The sequence below is a fragment of the Danio rerio genome, chromosome 3, assembly GCF_052040795.2.
Source record: "Danio rerio strain M-AB ecotype USA chromosome 3, GRCz13ab, whole genome shotgun sequence".
NCBI classification, from domain to species: Eukaryota; Metazoa; Chordata; class Actinopteri; order Cypriniformes; family Danionidae; genus Danio; species Danio rerio.
The window spans coordinates 13,315,001-13,334,198 of NC_141023.1; the positions used below are offsets into that span (position 1 = coordinate 13,315,001).

Here is a 19,198-nt window from a genome sequence, read left to right on the forward strand (position 1 = left end):
CTAAAGGGGAGGAGCTATTCTATATCCCACTCTGTTTTCATGTTTCAGTTCAAATTGCATCATATTGAACAAAAATGCACATTTCAAATCTCTTCACGCAACCTCGTACATAAATTCAACAGTTCTATATAAATCAATGCAGGCAAGCAGAGTAATATATACAGTATTTTGCAGAGTTATTCTATTTTTTACCTAAAAAAACATTTAGCATTTATCAAAACAGATGATGTTCTTTAAGAAAACAAATTGAGAAATTAGTTTATGACAATATATGGTGTACGTTCAGAGAAGTGGAGTAATTATCAATATATATATATATATATATATATATATATATATATATATATATATATATATATATATATATATATATATATATATATATTATTATTATTATTATTATTATTATTATTATTTAGATATTTTGCATATTAAATGAAATTGTCAACTAAAGAAGCTTTAATTTGTCTGACAACTGCATATGCTTAAGAAACAATAAAGTGTAAATTAATGGCAAGATATAATATATGTACATTAAATACCATAATACGTTAAATACATGTTTTATACATACTATTACATACATTTATACTGTTCAAAATGTAAGTGTTTATTTTTAATGCAAATCTAAAAAAGTCCTGTCTGACTCAAATTTGAAGACCCAAGTGTTTAGTTTCTTTTTGTCTATGCATTGAGATGAGTTTTAGTGTCTAGTCAAATTAAATTACTTTTTGAGTAAGTTACATTTCAGATAAAGTAATTAGAAATGTAATTTAAATACTAGTCCATGTGACTTCAATGGCTCAATTGTAAATATACCAAACTCCAAGAACACCTTTGTGTGCCAAAAAAACTATAATATGAAACATGCATCTATAATTAATTAAAAGTAATTACTTACTTTTTTAACTAACGCCACACTAAATGCAGATGACAAAACCAGCTAGTTAAGACTACAGTGACCATACTTTCAATGTTACTGTAGCTTCAAACAGACAATTTGTTATTTATACACTGCAAAAAATGCTTTTCTTACTTAGATTTTTTGTCTTGTTTCTAGTCTAAATATCTCACAATTCTTAAATCAAGAAGAATTTTCTAGACAAGCAAAACATATTGTCTTGTGTTAAGAAATAATATGCCAAAATTAAGTGAGTTTTTCCTTAAAACTAGCAAAATAATCTGCCAATGCGGTAAGCAAAATAATCTTATGTCAAAAGGAAAAACAAGATTATTTTGCTTACCCCATTGGCAGATTATTTTGCTTGTTTTAAGAAAAAACTAACTTAATACTGGCATATTATTACTGAAAACAAGACAATATGTTTTGCTTGTCTAGAAAATTCTTCTTGATTTAAGAATTGTGAGATATTTAGACAAGAAACAAGACAAAAAATCTAAGTAAGAAAAGCATTATTGCAGTGTATAGTTACAGTTTATATCAGTGTTTCTCAACCATGTTCCTGGGGGACCATCAGCTTTGCACATGTTCCATAGCTGTGTCTGAAATTGCATTCTTCCATACTACATAGTATGCTGAAAACAGTATGTGAGCTGAGTAATATGTCTGAATTCATACAGTATGTGAGAAGTACCCAAATTACCTAACACTTATGGAGACTGAAAGACCTGTAATGGGTGTGACAGAAAAGGAGACATCCAAAACATGCAGTGCTGGTGATCCTCCAGGAACATGGTTGAGAAACACTGCTGTATATAAGCAAGTACTTAGAAAACACTGTAAGCTATTGAGAAAAAAACACTGCAGTTAAGCCGTATTTGAATGTAAATCTCTAATTTGTTTTTTTCAGAGAGGCCGTGTCTGTTTTTGAGAACCTGTGTGAAACATTTCCAGATGAGAACTCTGTTGTGACCAATCGAGAAATCTTTATGGAAGTAAGTCATATTGTGTGGACCTATCATTCATAAGATATTATTTTATATACTATTAGGGCTTTTTGTTTTGTAACCAAAAACACCAATGCTCTTCTTATGACAGTCAGCTCGCTACACTGCAGACATTGAAAAAATTATAGCGCTTCCGTTGACAACAACAGAAACAAATACTCAGCTTGGGAAAAAGGCCCCCATATAGTTTCTATTATTTCTTTTGTTGCTGCATAATGTTTTTGATGAATACTTTATTCATTTCTTTTTACTGTACGTATCGGATTCTCTTCCCGCTGCAACCCAGTACTGGAAACACCCACACACTCTCACATGCACACTCATACTCTATGGCCAATTTAGCTGTAGATTTTTAGCCAATAAGCTAAAATCAGATTTTTAGCCAATCAGCCGGGACTCGAACCAGCAACTGTGAGGCAACAGTGCTAACCACTGAGCTCCCGTGTTGCCATGAATACTTTCATTATATATTTTTATCTACGGTTTAGTAGTTTTATGATGTACTTTTGTCATTTTATCAGAGGTTTATTTACCTTGTAGCTTCAGTTTCAGTCGTTTTAGTGTTATTTTTATTTTAGCTTAGTTTTAGTTGATATAATTAGCTATTGGAGGTATGTTGGCGCAGTGGGTAATGCTGTCGCCTCACAGCGAGATGGTCGCTGGTTTGAACCTCGGCTGGTTCAGTTGGCATTTTTGTGTGGAGTTTGCATGTTCTCCCCATGTTGGTGTGAGTTTCCTCTGGGTGCTCCAGTTTCCCCCACAAATCCAAACACATGCGCTATAGGTGAATTGAGTGAGCTATAATGCCCGTAGTGTATGTGTGTGAATGAGAGTGCATGGGTGTTTTCCAGTGATGGGTTGCAGCTGGAAGGGCATCCGCTGCGTAAAACATATGCTGGATAAGTTGGCGGTTCATTCTGCTGTGGTGACCCCTGATTAATAAAGGGACTAAGCCGAAAAGAAAATGAATGAAGGAATAAATTAGCTCATATCATTTTGTTTGTTTCACTGATCTATTGTAGGTCAGCGGTTTGTTTATTGTCTTGGCCGAGAGAGCTCAAACACAGTGCAAGTTAAAAAAACAAACATGCAAATAGAAAAAACCTACACATTAAGAAAACATCAGTTTGACGACACACATGCGAACACAAAATCTCACAGCACATGCAAATAGAGAAATGCACTGCAAATAGCACGGATCACGAGAGTCAGCGTTGTTACCAGAGATCAGAGAGGGGAGTTTTTTTTGTTTACTTTAACGTACTGGTCTTATGGTTGGTCGACACGATGGCTCAGTGGTTAACCCTGTCACCTCACAGCAAGAATGTTGCTTGTTCGAGTACCGGCTGTTTCTGTGTGGAGTTTGCATGTTCTCTCCGTGTTGGCGTGGGTTTCCTCTGGGTGCCTCGCTTTCCCCCACAGTCCAAAAGCATGCGCTATAACTGAATTGAATAAAGTAAATTGGCCGTTTAGTGTATGAGTGTGAATGAGGGTGTATGGATGTTTCCTAGTACTAGTTTGCGGCTGGAAGGGCATCCGCTGTGTAAAACAAATGCTGGATAAGTTGGCGGTTCATTCCGCTGTGGCGACCCCTGATGAATAAAGGGACTAAGCTGAAGGAAAATGAATGAATCTAATGGTTCCCTGCTGTTTGTTTGGTTTGTCACTTTTTGGGTACATTTCTGCTGTGGTCTGCGCTATTTTTATAATGCTTCAGTATTTGCATGTGTTGTGAGAATTTGTTTGCGCACGTGTCGTCAAACTGATGTTTTCTAAATTTGTTTTTTATTCTATTTGCATGTTTTTTTTTTTTTTTACTTGCAGCAAGTTTGAGCTATCTCAGCCACCCTATTTTAATATATAAATTATAGGTGGGCATAGATTATTTTTAAAATCTAGATTAATCTTTGAATTAATCTATATTAATCTCTGAATTAATCTATATTAATCTAGATAGCTTATTTCAATTCCGCCGAAAGCATTCAGAATACGTGTGCTACCCAAATAATGCCTAAATATAAGTCTTTGAGAATGGGTTTCTCAAGCCAGGTGGCGCATTAGACCAGGGGCTCATCTCCTGTTTCCAAAATGCATCACAAACTGCTTGAAAAACTTCTACTATGATAATTGGTGATGAAAACAAATGATGTTCAATTAGATGTACTTGTGTTTACTAACTATTTAGTTAAAGATGAATTTTGAACTGTTGGCCTACATAAGCTCAAAACAGCGATTTTCGATCACCTGAATCCGACTAAAGTCATAACTGAACTAAACAGAAATGGAATTAAGAGGTGTGGAGTATGCAGATATTAGTGCCATTATTGAAGTAAACTATTACCGCCATGTAGGACTTTTTGACATATTTTCCGACAAGTTCCACACACGCGTCTGTCAGTAAAGGACCGCACACACACACACACACACACACACACACACACACACACACACACACACACACACACACACACACACACACACTAACAACACACACACATCACGAAATGCTGAAGTTTTTTTCTTTCCATTTGGCATGCGTTACTAAATAATTCAATTAAATATTAATTATAAATGATAAATTCCATAACACTCTCACCTTACTCCTTATTTGCGTCTAATACCCCAGTTTGTCACGGGGGCATGAAAGAAATGTCCATGAGTTAAAGAAACTGCCGAACTGCAGTTAAAGTCAGGCATGCTGCTGATTTGATTCAGAAGTGCACTTTGTTGTCAGACGGCTTACCGGTCAGGTCCGCGCTAAAATATCAAGGTGGAAGTCATCATAGCCTGCATAGAAATGACTCAGCTCTCAACCCAACTTTCAGAATAGAATAACAGCGATATTTTTTTATCGCGCGATAAGAGTCAAGTTAACGATAACGGCCCACCACTAATATAATTACATATTATTAATATTTTTATATGTAAATGTTATATAAATACATTTTTTTATCATTTTAAAATGCTAGAACATACTTGAAACATTGTACTGCATGCTGAAAAAACTGTCAGTGTTGAGGTCTTTTTTAAACAAGATAATTCAATGTGCTTTGAATAGACTTGGTGTTGGTGTCTTTAATTTTGACGTCAGCCCTGACGACTTGTGAATTTAATTCAATTTTCTCTTCTTAATTCACATAGAACACAATTAATCACATATTTGGCTCTCTTATTATGTTCTAGGCTGACAGACAAGAGTTGTTTGTCTAACACATGCAATTATTAGCATATGTATTTATATAGTATGTATTAAATATTGATATATTTAAAATATGGTGGCTGAGACAGCTCAAACTTGCTGCAAGTAAAAAAAAAAACTGTTTTAGTTTGACATGCAAATGCAAATACAGAAACGTTACAAAAATAGTGCAGATCACAGCAGAAATGTGACAAACCAGAGAAACAGCAAGTTAAAATAAACAAAAAATAACTTAATTCTGAGCTTTCACCTTTCATCTTTATTTCTGTAGCACTTTTACAATGTGGATTGTGTCAACGAAGCTTAACATAGAAGTTCTAGTAAAGTGAAACTGCTTCAGTCCAATTGTTAGAGTTCAGTTTAGTTCAGTTCAGTGTGGTTTAATTTTCACGGCTGAAAGTCCAAACACTGAAGAGCGAATCCATCAATGCGCAGCTCCACAAGTCCCAAACCAAGCTAGCCAGTGGCGACAGTGGAGGAACAAACTTCACCAATTGACGAAAGTGAAAGAAAAAACTCACTACTATTGTTACAGCATCTGTGTGTGATTCAGTATGTTTAAAATTATACCTAATACCAGAGTGTTACATCCTAGCTTAACTACATGTTGTTTATTTCACATGCTGAGCCATGAGAGCCATGTTTGTGCAGTCTGATTGCCATTGTGTTGTTTACAAACTTTTGTTAAACTTTTTTTTAAACTTTTTTTGTAAACTTTTTATATTAATATTATATGTTAGGCACCTAGGGTCTGAGAGTAACGTAATTTGGATTCTCTATATGTCCTGTACATGTGGCTGAATTGACAATAAAGCTGACTTTGACTTTGACTTGATAGGATGGGAGTCAAGCTGATGAAGACAGCAGCACTGCCACAAAAACCTCCAAGAGATGTCCTTTAACAAAACCGATGGTAAATCTGTTATATTTATGGTGTATGTTTTACAGTGACGCTGTTCAGATGTTGACTTGGCGTGTGATTTCTTACAGAACACAGCTGGAGGCACGGTTCCATACCTGGGCACGTACCTTACAATATTGACCATGCTGGACACCGCCTTACCAGACACTGTAGAGGTCAGCTTGTTTGTTTGTGAATCATGAAGTGCTTTCCTTTATTAAAGGGTTAGTTCAGCCAAAAGTCTTCAGGCATTAGTAACTCCTCTGCATGTCATTCCAAACCCCTGAGACCTTCGTTAGTCTTTGAAATACCAATTCAAGCCCGGCTCACACTGTGAGATTTCAGCCAGAATTTTGTAATCTGAGGGTGCTTTCACACCTGCTTTATTTAGTTTGATTAAATCGCACTAGGGTTCGTTTTCTCTTTTGGTGCGGTTCGTTTGGGCAGGTGAGAATGCAGAAATCGTACTCGAGTGCGCACCAAAAGCGGATCAAATAAGCGTACCGAGACCTACTTGAAGAGGTGGTCTCGGTACGCTTTCAAACAAACCCTGGAGCGGTTCGTTTGTGGTGAGAATATGATCCGTACTAAAACAGGTCCAACTGCAAAAAGTACTGCGACTTTTGGACCAGCTGCCGTAGGCCGATGCGCTGTGCATTATGGGATATGGAGGAAAAATATTTGTTGACAGCACTTTACCAACAGAGAGAGAGAGGGGAAAACATTACCTGATGGATAGTTGGTAATATTTTCGCAAGATGACCATGTCGCAGTTTAGCTAAATTAATTCACGCCTCCACCTGAAGTGACGTGCGATGCATTAAACACTGTTTTCCAGCCGCAGCCGCGTCCCTCCATAGTAAAAACGACATTTTGTGTCTGCTGGTTTTGTTTACTTGCGGGAGTTCATTGGCATTTTTCCACTCGTGAAATCTAACTAATCAAAAAGCAGTTTAGGAAATATGTTCAATAACATCTGGCCAATGAGAGATGTGGATTTTGTCAGATGACTGCATTTTGGTTCGTTTCAACTGGTTCGGACCAAAGCCAGCAGTGTGGTGTGAAAACGACCCAAAGACGGCAGAAAATGCAACAATGTATCATTTATTGCCCTTGGTCCGGACCAAATAAAGCGAACTACAGATGTGAAAGCACCCTGAGACAAATTTGGGAAATCCTAAAAGATTCCTGAAATCCTATAGGCTAAAATCTGTGATCTTTGATCGTTGGTTTTATCCCGCAGCACGAGTTCTGCTTACCAAAAATGGCCCACTAGGCGCGTCGCATTCCACGCCCAGCTCCAGCGCCAGCGAGCCGGGCCTATTACCCATTTAAAGTTTGAGAATAGGTTGAGGCCGTTTCGACCCCAAGGCCTCTAGTCATTCCCTAGTAGCAAAGAATTCTTGCCCAGATTTGGCATAAAGCTGGCACAGCAGGCATTCATCCGGCACTGGCATACAGCATGTGGGCCAAACATGGCCCGGGTTTGGCAGAGGTGGCACCGTCTTTAAGGCGGCACACAAGATTTGGGCCAGATGGAAAACGTAGTATTTGGCCCAGATTTAAAAATTTGATAAGTGGGCCATGTGAGTTTGGCCAGTCTTGACCCACATTTAAAATACACTAAAATTATTTTTGAGTAAAGAAAAAAAATTCTACCAATCAGGTCACTTTGAGAAAAAGCGTGCCCATAGTGTGCCTAAAGCGCATCACTCCATGGGTTTATCAATTTCATTGCAATCGTGACACACCAACCTATCTGGCCCAGTTCAGGCCCAGTTATGAGTTATTAACTTGGCTGAGACTTGGCCCAGATATGGTCCGTGTTTGGTTCTTGTCTGGAAGCCAGATTTGGTCCAGTCATGTACCGTAATTCACAGCGGCATGTGGGCCAAGCAAAACCTGATTGTGTGGGCCAGAGCTGGGCCAGAGAAATTTTGCTATGTGGGTTGGCTTTACCAGATAAAACTGCTTGATCGGCGAGCGCCAGCTATCCTGAGGGAAACTTCGGAGGGAACCAGCTACTAGATGGTTCGATTAGTTTTTCGCCTGTTGGTTTGAGCCGCTTAGTGCCCGTTGCGATCAGATTTTTCCTCTGATGAAGTTCTGGCAGTGTCAGAAGATTTCAGACACTCTCCTGCAATGTGACAACAGCTGGGATGACCGTCAATCCAAGAACCAATAGGAGCTTAGAATCTGATGACGCAATCCATGCGACAACTCAAATGACCACGGGGAAATTTCCAAACTGTTCTTTTCTTCCTGGTATTATTATTGAGACACGCCAAGTGCACAATTGGCACTACAGATTGATTATATTTGCTGTAAGGAATACTTTCAGAACGCGGGATAGTAAAAGTGTCACGGGTGAATGACGTCAAATTCCAGGGGTGTTTTCTTTCGTGTTTAGCGTGTCTTCATTTTTGTTCAGTCTGACTTTATGACTGCTGAGATCTTACAGTGTGACATGAGAGCTATGTTTGTGCAGTCTGACATGCTACAATTGTTCAGGATTATAAAAAACTGCACAGTGTGAGCCTGCCTTAAGATATTTTAGATGAAATCAGAGAGCTTCCTCATCCTCCATAGACAGCAAAGGTTCAAAGTCCAGAAATGGAACCAAAAAACTGATTTACATGGCCGCCATTTTAAAAACGAAATTAAGGCTGCAGGGGGAAGACACAGTTTATCAGAGGTTACCACAGTGGAATGAACCGCCAACTATTCCAGCGTATGTTTTTATGCAGCGGATGCTCTTCCAGCCACATCCCAGTACCGAGAAACACCCATACACTCTCATTCACACACTCATACATTACGGCCAATTTTGTTTACCCAATTCACCTATAGCGCGTGTCTTTGAACTGTGGGAACACTCGGAGGAAACCCACACCAACACGGGGAGAACATACAAACTCCACACAGAAATGCCAATTGGCCAAGCCAGGATTCAAACTAGTGATCTTCTGGCTGTAAGGTGACAGTGAAGAAACAGTGCAGAAATGTGTGACATGCTTTTGATTGCTATTCTCTGCATTATCTTCAACAGGGTGGCCTCATTAATTTTGAAAAGAGGAGACGGGTGAGTTCTCTCTTTATTTTACCTTCTTAACTGCACCAATAAATGTTAGCGTCTTTGTCAGCGTAGCCGCTGTAGATTTGGTGTGAGCCCATTCTCAATAGTCATGAAGTCCCCTTTAATGCTTTAGTTTGAGGCTGGCGCCGTAGAGAGAGAGACTTTTGTTTATAGAGACTCTCTTTTTCTGAAGGCAGACTGATATTAATCTCATGACTGATTATTTGTGAGGCTGTGTTGCGTAACAGTAACAGTCTCTGGCTTTGTTTCTCTGTAATCTCTTGCTCTGCATGTTGATGCTCCGCTGTTTTTTTTGGGGGGGGAATCACTCTTGTGCTGCTGTTTTGCAGGAATATGAGATCTTAAGGCAGATCCGTCAGCTGCAGGCCTCGTGTGCTCAGTATGTTTTACCTCATCATACTTTAGTCGCTGCCTGGCTGCAGAGTCAGAAACTGCTTTCAGATCAGGAGAGGTGAGACTCTTGTGGACTCTTGTGAAGTTAGTTATGAATAATTTTGGAAAATGGTTGGTATAGGGTTAGGGTACAGTTTAAGCCCCCGTTTATTTTTTCCCCAATTTCTGTTTAACGGAGGGAAGATTTTTTCAACATATTTCTAAACATAATAGTTTTAATAACTCATCTCTAATAACTGATTTATTTTATCTTTGCCATGATGACAGTACATTATATTTGACTAGATATTTTTCAAGACACTTCTATACAGCTTAAAATGACATTTAAAGGCTTAACTAGGTTAATTAGGTAAAGCAGGTTAGGGTAATTAGGTAAGATATTGCATAATGATGTTTTTTTTTGTAGACTATTAAACAATATATAGCTTAAGGGGCTATTTTAACCTTAAAATGGCTTTTAAAAAATTAAAAACTGCTTTTATTCTAGCCGAAATAAAACAAATAAGACTTTCTCCAGAAGAAAAAATATCATCAGATATACTATGGAAATTTTCCTGCTCTGTTAAATATAATTTGGGAAATATTTAAAAATGGAAAAAAAAAAATTCAAAGGAGTTGAATTTAACAATAAAGGAATTTAATAATTCTGACTTTAGCTGTATGTAGCCAAAAACAAAAAGTATATTTAGGTTGTTTCTTCAGATTGTAGAGTTAATATCATTAATGTTGTTTGCTAAAAATAACAAATTGTAATTTATAATTCTAAACATTAATCTTCGAATATATATATTTGATAAAAAATTAACAATAACTACAGGAAACTTTGTGTAATAAAATAACAGTACAGTATGAAATACAAGTCAAAATGTAAAATAAAATATAAATAAATCTAAAACAAGCATTTTACATTGACGAATTTGTTATTGTTAAGTATTTAAAATTTTTGTTTGTTCAATAAATAACATAACATTTTATCATAATATATCTAAAACATTGTTAAGTGTTTAAAGTGACTAAGTGTTGTTCTTTATATATATATATATATATATATATATATATATATATATATATATATATATATATATATATATATATATATATATATATATATGTATATATTATTTAATATTATAAAAATTTGATCAAATCGGTTCCCAGTGTGTATAACTGGGTGTTTTATAACCTTTGAAAACAAGCCTATAATGTTTAATTAAAAATAAAATTACAAATTAAAATGAAAATATATTCCTAAAAAAATTACTCTAAAAATGAAATTCAGTAGAATTAAGTGCAATCTTAAATAAACAAAATAAATAAATAAAGAGTTCATATCAATCTTAGTGTTATTCAATGTATATAGAATGTGTTTAAACAGCAAATTGTAATTTGTAACTATAAATATACATTATTAAGTTTAATGTATTTAATTTAAAATGAGAACTAAGAAAAGTAAACGTGATTAAGTGTAATTTGAAATAAAAATTTAATATAGTATGAAAAAAATATGTATAATAAAATAAAAAAACAACTTTCACATTTAAACAAGGCATTTTTGTACTCTAAAATTGATCTAAAACAGAATTAAGTGTTTAAAGTGATTTTCAATCCCACATGAATTTAGCCTTTTAAAATAAGCCTAAAAGGTTTGATAAAATCGTATTATGTTAAGTAAGTAAAACATTAAACATTACTTTAAAATAAAATGTATTCCTTACCAAAATTAAAACTAAAAGTGAAAAGTGTCATCTCAAATGAAAATAATCTTAAATAGTACACTTAAAAATGTAAATAAAATATGCCTTAATATTAATCCTCAGTCCTAATAAATAAGTCTAAAAAGGATCAAATTATAATAAAATTAAATATTTTTAATAACAAAAATCATAATAAAATATAGCTTTAAAAGTAGCCAAGAACAGGGTAAATTGAAATAAACTCAGCTAAAACTGGAACTTTCTGTAATTTTAAAAGAGATTCACTAAATTATGGAATGACATCATATCCTTTTCCTAATGTTTGCTTCTGTTGTGTGTCCTCAGCTATGAGCTTTCCAGACAGCTGGAGTTTCCTCAAGACACTTCACCATCCAGCAGTGGCTGGAGCCACCGAATGCTCACCAAGAAACTCTCATCGTGAGTAAATCAGTCCCTAAATGTTTTCCGCACTCGTCCTATCAACTGCAAGCTTTCATTGGCATAATAGATGCTACACCAGATCTAATGCAGTCTAGTACATAACAGTATTTCATTTATATTGATTATTATATTGTATATTATAATATATAATTATTATTTATTGATTCTAGGCTTTTGTCCGGGAATGAGGGATCCAGAAAGAATGCAGATCAGATCAGCGTGTCCTCGTCAGGATCTAGCAGCTCTGAAACTGAGGACATGTCTTCTCAATCGTCAGCTTTTATATCACCGGTACTTGTGTTCACATATACTTTCATCATTACAAATGCTTTTATTATTGTTGTTAGCATTATTAAAGGCTCATTTTACAAGTAACCTATAGTAAACAGTAGTGTTTTACCATTTTGAATCTATTTAGACGATTTCCACGTGTGGAAATCTTTTAGCACTTTTAGCTTAGCTTAGCATAGATCATTGAATCGGATTAGACCATTAGCATCTTGCTCAAAAATGACCAAAGAGTTTAGATAATTTTCCTATTAAGAAAGCTTGACACTTTTGTTGTTACATTACTGTATCAAGACTGATGGAAAAAAAGTTCTAGGCTGATAGGGCTATACTCTCAAAATTATCAAAACTCTTTAAAAAAAAATTTATGAGATGCTAATGGTCTAATCCAATTTATGCTAAGCTAAGCTAAAAGTGCTCCCACCAGACATGAAGATCAAAGCACATTGAATGCTTTCTTCTTTCCACAAATTTTAAACAACATGCTACAAAAAAAATCCAAATATCCCTAATTCCTCAAATTCAGCGCATGAAAAGGCCTGTTGTTTTGCATGCGTTTTTATGTTCTTTAAGGGATAGTTCACCTAAAAATGAAAAATTCTTCATCATTTACTTAAACTCATGTGGTTGTAAACTTTTAGGGGTTTCTTTCTTCTGTTGAACACAAATTTCAGCTTATTTCTGCATCTGACATCCGATTCAATGACATATGCTAAGCTAAAAAGATAAGCTAAGCATATGTCATTGAATTGGATTAGATCGTTAGCATCCTGTTCAAAAATGACCAAAGAGTTTCGATAATTTTCATATTCTTAAAGCTTGACATTTTTGTAATTACATTGTGTACAAAGACTGGTGGAAAATGAGAAGTTGCTATTTTTAGGCTTATATGGCTATACCCTTAAAATTATCAAGACAATTTTTTAAAATAGCTTTTAGCTTAGCTTAGCATAGATTATTGAATCAGATCAGACCATTAGCATCTCGCTCAGAAAATTACCAGTGTTTTTATATATTCCCTATTTAGAAAGTTGGACACATTTGTACAGTAAAGTCACATCATGTACCAAGACTGGCGGAAAATAAAAAGGTGCTAATTTCTAGGCTGATTTGGCTATAGGAACTATAATCTCATTCTGCGTATTAATCAAGGCACATGCTGTACCATGGCTGCAGCAGGCACAAATAATTCCCAGCACCAAGCTCTACACTACCAGTTAAAACCTACATTATATAACAGTGGCTGGAAAATTACCAAAACTCTTTTTTTACAATTTTTTTTAATGAAATGCTAATGGTCTAATTCGATTCATTGCATTATGCTAAGCTAAACTAGAAATGCAGTAAAAGTGTAGTAAAATTCAACCATATTTATTGAAGTATTCCTTTAAAATTGGTCTAATTACTGTATATGAAACTGCCAATTAAAACTACTTGTAAAGCATCTCTGAATTCCAGATGATGTTCATTTCTTAGTGAATGTTTAATAACTCATCCAAATTCAAAGTTGCAATTGTTTTATTATTTAATGGAAATAATACCCAAGTTCAGTGTATGTTTTGAAGCTACATTAACATAATACAGTATCTTCTGTAACACATGTCATGTACCTATTTATGTCATCCAGGAATCATTGATATCGTTATAAGCTTAATATCCTGCAGACGTTCCATTACTCTGTTTGGTGCTTGTGTCTCAAACATAAGTGCAGAGGAGTGTATTCTGTGTCAGGAGTCATGCTCTCTGAAACCGCACCGTACCTTAGGGACACACAGACGTCAGCGCTCACATGCTTTAGATTCTTAGAAAATATTTGTGCTAATCTACTCTACATCATCATTTCAATGAATCTTAAAAATACACACTTTGAAGGCTTTCTTTCCCACAAGTTTGAAACAACACGCTACGAAAAAGGCAAATCTCCCAAATTTCTCAAATTCAGAGCCTGTTGTTTTGCATGTGATGTTTTGCCTTAAAGGGATAGTTCACCTAAAAATGATGATTTTCCTCATCATTTACTCAAACTCATGTGGTTCTGAACTTTTAGGAGTTTCTTTCGTCTGCTGAATACAAAAGAAATTATTATAAAGAATGTTAGAAACTGGTAACCATCAACTTCTATATTTATTTACTTCACATTAAATTCAATTATATTTATTTATTTAAATTAAATTGTATTTATTTAAGTTTTATTTAATTTAATCATTTATTTATATAAGTTTAATTAAATATAAATTAAATAAAATGAAAGTAAATAAAAGTTAAATTAAATTGTAATTAGTAAATAAAATTATACTTTATATTTAAATTTAATCAAATGACATTTATTTATTGACTTAAATTAAATTACATTCATTTATTTATTAAAATGTAATTTTATGGTTTATTTATTTAAATTAAATTAAATTGTATTTAATTACGTTTTCATTCATTCATTAATTTTCCTTCAGCTTAGTCCCTTTATTAATCTGGGTTCGCCACAGCAGAATGAACCACCAACTTATCCATCATATGTTTTATGCAGCGGATGCATTTCAGCTGCAACCCATCTCTGGGAAACATCCGGACACACTCAATCACACTCATACACTACTGACATTTTAGCCTGTCCAATTCACCTCTACCGCATGTCTTGGAAACCCTAGCGAACGCAGGGAGAACACACACAGAAACGCCAACTGACTCAGCCAAGGCTCGAACCAGCGACCTACTTGCTGTGAGGTGACAGCACTACCTACTGCCCCACTGAGTTGCCTTATTTAAGTTTTATTTAATTTAATTTAATTATTTTTTTACATAAATTTAATTAAATATAAATTAAATGAAAGCAAATAAAAATAGAATAAATTGGAATTAGTAAATAAAATTTTATTTTATATTTTAATTAAATTAAATTACATTTATTTATTTATTTATTTTATTTAATATTTATTTAATTTTATGATGTATTTGTTAAAATTACATTAAATTAAATTGCATTCATTTAAGTTTTATTTAATTAAATTAAATTATTTATTTATATATATATTATTAAATATAAATATAAATTAAAGTAAAGTAAAGTAAAGTACAATTAAATTGTAATTAGAAAAAAATATTATATTTTATATTTAAATTAAACTTAATTAAATTTTTTTTTATTTAAATTACATTTATTTATTTATTTATTTATTTATTTATTTATATATGTATTCATTAAGAGACAATGTTGACATGTTGTGCCAGAGTTAGCTATAAACCTAATTTGTGTCTGTAGTCGTAAGAAAATTAACAATAGACCCTTTCACATTTCCAGGTTTCTCAGTAGCGGAAGTCGTCATTGTTGGGAAAATGGGAGTCAATGGGCGAGTGCAACAAACAATTTTCCCCTTAAATCCCATAGACGCTGCATTAGAAACCCCTCGCACAAGCAGTTATTCGTTTTTTTGTAAATTGAAGCTAAGATGATATAATACATACATTCATATAAATGTTCAGATGTTTTTTAAAAATAAAAATAGTAAAAACTTTAAAGCATTTAAGATGCTGATGACCGTTAAACGCGTCATAACAGACTTGTAAAAAGGGTCCATTCAATTTTTAAAAAAATTGTACAACTCTTGTAAATAGTACACACATACAATACATCATAGTCAATAAGATATAATCAAATGAATGATTACATATTTGATTTTTCTTAAGCCAAACGTTAAGCACAAATATTAAACATGGTACTTTTTCTAATATGCACTGGTAAAAAAATGTCTAAAAACAGTTCTCTTTAGTTAAACTGAACAATTTCTGTGTGAACTAACCCTTCAATGATATTTTATTGTATTCATGCATGTACAATTGAAGTCAGAATTATTAGCCCTCCTGAATTATTAGCCCCCCCATGTATATTTTTGCCCCAATTTCTGTTTAACTAAGAGATTTTAACACATTTATGAACATTATAGTTTTAATAACTCATTTCTAATAACTGACTTATTTTATCTTTGCCATGATGGCAGTAAATAATATTTGACTAGGTATTTTAGATACTAGTATTCAGCTTAAAGTGACATTTAAAGGCTTAACTAGGTTAATTAGGAAAGTTGGGGTAATCAGGGAAACCATTATCTAACGATAGTTTGTTCTGTAGACAATCAATAGCTTAAAGGGGCTTTTGATACTAAAATGTCTGGCTCTAAATGAGACTCTTTTTTCCACCTCTAGTCTCATTCTAGCTGCGGTCAGAGCTCGACTGAGGCTTTTCCATCATCTTACACTCCAGATTCCTCCATCATGTCCAGTTCGTCCTTCAGCTCTCAGCAGGACCTCAGTCTGAGCCAACCTTCTCCCTCATCATCTTCAGCTTCATCAGACCCTCAGCACGTCTCGTCTCATAAACGCTCGTTCTCCATGACCACCCTGCCTTTCTACAACCGACAGGTGGACGACTCCTGCATCATCAGGGTCAGCGTGGAGTTCTGCAACAATGGCAACATGTACAAGAGCATACTGGTAAGAACTTGAATTTTGCACACATTTAAATGGGTCCCGTGAAACTAAAACAAAAAATGTGGAGGCTTATTTCAGTTTCAGATTGTTTTGAGAATATCTATAAGCTAGTGTGCTTAAAAACAGTGACAAAATTTGCATTTAGAAACTATAAACTGATATAAAGATCCAAAGCTTGCAGTTTGTCACTTCCACGTCACCTCATACTTCAGTTTCTCATCAAATCCTCTGACCAATCAAGTGCTCTCTAGTATCTGACATGCTCCACCCCTTCAAGACGCTTCACATTTGTTTTCATTTGATGCGCTTGAGCTCAACCACTCTCACTGGCAAAGCTGTGATCAAACAAAACGCTATTGGCTGTTTTTCTAAATGGGGAGGAGCTACTGTATGTCCCACCCTCTCTTTGTTTTTCAATCGAGATTACATAAACATTGAATAAAAAATGCAGATTTTAAAGCACTTCACAAGTAAAACATGTTAATAATATTTGAAAAATTTAAGTTAATTATTTTGCTCACCCCATTCGCTGATTATTTAGCTTGTTTTAAGGAAAAGTTCCCTTAATTTCGACCTATTTCTCAAAACAAGACTAGATTTTTTACTTGTCTGCAAAATGCTTCTTGATTTAAGAAGTTTTAGATATTTGGAATTAAAAGTAAAAAAAACTCAGCATTTTTTCAATGTGGAAAAAGTGTGGTTTTAATCTAATGTATTCAAGGCTTGAAAAGTGCTTAGAGTTTGGATAAAGTGGTTGAATCTGCTTGAAAATGTAATTGTGTTGCTTCTGTAGTAAATTATCTTACCAAATAGCTAATAACTATTAAATATTTAAATAAAATCTAATTGTTTTTTTTCTCTTGCTGCTACGGTCCCTAACTTAAATATGACTCGTGACAGAAAGACAACGTAACATAAATAAACAACGGCCAAAGTGCTCCAGCTAAATTATTTCTTAACATAACATAACCAGCAAAACAATCCAAATTGACAAGAGATGGGGAGCCCAAAAACATAATAAAGAACAACCAAACAGAAGGCAGGTTGGAGCTCCCCACTCCAAACAAATATCAAAATGAAAGCATAAAGGAGAACACAACAATAAAGCCGTCAACAACTGTGGTGGCGTGGAGGAATGAGGGACCGGTAGAAGTCCGCTTGTGTTTCTTTTAAAGGCCTGACGCCACCAGATCAACCAATAGAAAACTGAAAAAGACAAACAAGATCAATTGGAAGTAATTATTAAGGGCAGGAGTGAACGCCACACGCAACACTTGCATATTATGAAATTTCTGGAGCATGTGCCTGTAGCGTGATCTGCCTGCCATCAAAATTCTTACTATATTGTATACTATACTATACTATACTATACTATACTATACTATACTATACTATACTAGACTAGACTAGACTATACTATAACCTACTATACTATACTATAACCTACTATACTATACTATACTATACTAAACTATAACCTACTATACTATACTATACTATAACCTACTATACTATAACCTACTATACTATACTATACTATAACCTACTATACTATAACCTACTATACTATACTATACTATACTAAACTATAACCTACTATACTATACTATACTATAACCTACTATACTATAACCTACTATACTATACTATACTATAACCTACTATACTATACTATACTATACTATACTATACTATACTATACTATACTATACTATACTATATGTCTGTAATCCCACCCATTTCAAAGCGATATTAAACTGCAGAGGAAAAGCAAAATGATGCAATGTAAAGCATGCTAAGCTAAGCTGTTTATTTTCATGCAGTGGAAAAAGGGGCCTTTGTTTTATAGCACATACAAAAAAAGCATAATACAGTGTTACGCCTTTAATTATCCAAATATTTTTGTAAAACTTTTAATACACTGTATTGTTATTAAAAAAGTTTTTTGTGTAAATTAATTTATTTAAAACTTTCATTCAGAGCTTTTAAATATTGATTTTGTTACTTAAGAAGTATAATTATTTAAATGATGATCTAGGAGACACATCTGCTGAAATCCACACACACACACACACACACACACACACACACACACACACACACACACACACACACACACACACACACACACACACACACACACACACACACACACACACACACCATTCAAAACCAGTTCTTTAAGTAAACATACACACCCTCTTCCACAGAATATCCACAAAAAAAAAATTTATTAAACTAATTTTGAGAGGATCACGTGCTTAAGATTGCTTGCGGCTGGTCCTACATTTATTCAAGTCATGATTCACCAATCAGACGATTCCTAAGCCACTATAAATACCCTAAGTTTCATATAACAGCCATCTTCATTTTGAAGAATCCCTCCTTCCACCCCTACTCCTCCTCCTTTCCTAGATGGGTGGCACGGTGGCCCAGTGGTTAGCACTGTTGCCTCACAGCAAGAACGTCACTGGTTCTAGTCCTTACCAAGCCAGCCGACGTTTCTGTGCGGAGTTTACACATTCTCCCTGTGCTCACATGGGTTTTCAGCGGGTTCCCCGGTTTCCTCCCACTGTCCAAAAACATGCAACTTAAGCAGGGCACCTCATTTTACCGATCGCCCTCCTCAACCTCCCTCCTCCCCTGTCCACTGTTCACTTTAACTTTTTACTGCGACTCCCCAACCGTTTTTACTTTCATCCGTGACACGCCTACGCCATCCTATGCAACGCATCCCCCCACCCTCTCTCCCCGCTCCCCACTTTCAGTGCACGACACCTCTACATCCTCAGGTA

At 34.7% G+C, this 19,198-nt stretch overlaps 1 protein-coding gene across 10 annotated transcripts in view; it reads left to right on the forward strand.

Moving 5' to 3' along the window:
- rgl3b (ral guanine nucleotide dissociation stimulator-like 3b) overlaps nucleotides 1-19,198 on the forward strand; it is a 47,146-nt gene that overhangs the window by 18,042 nt on the left and 9,906 nt on the right. For 9 of the 10 annotated variants that reach the window (XR_015479411.1, XR_015479409.1, XR_015479410.1 and 6 more), the window contains 8 exon segments: nucleotides 1,812-1,896; nucleotides 5,946-6,020; nucleotides 6,098-6,184; nucleotides 9,058-9,090; nucleotides 9,435-9,556; nucleotides 11,538-11,630; nucleotides 11,804-11,924; nucleotides 16,119-16,406. Coding sequence is in view for 1 of the 10 variants with exons in the window: in NM_001442879.1 (NP_001429808.1) it covers nucleotides 1,812-1,896; nucleotides 5,946-6,020; nucleotides 6,098-6,184; nucleotides 9,058-9,090; nucleotides 9,435-9,556; nucleotides 11,538-11,630; nucleotides 11,804-11,924; nucleotides 16,119-16,406 (904 nt within the window). In the remaining 9 variants the exon portion in view is untranslated. 10 annotated transcript variants of the gene reach the window in all.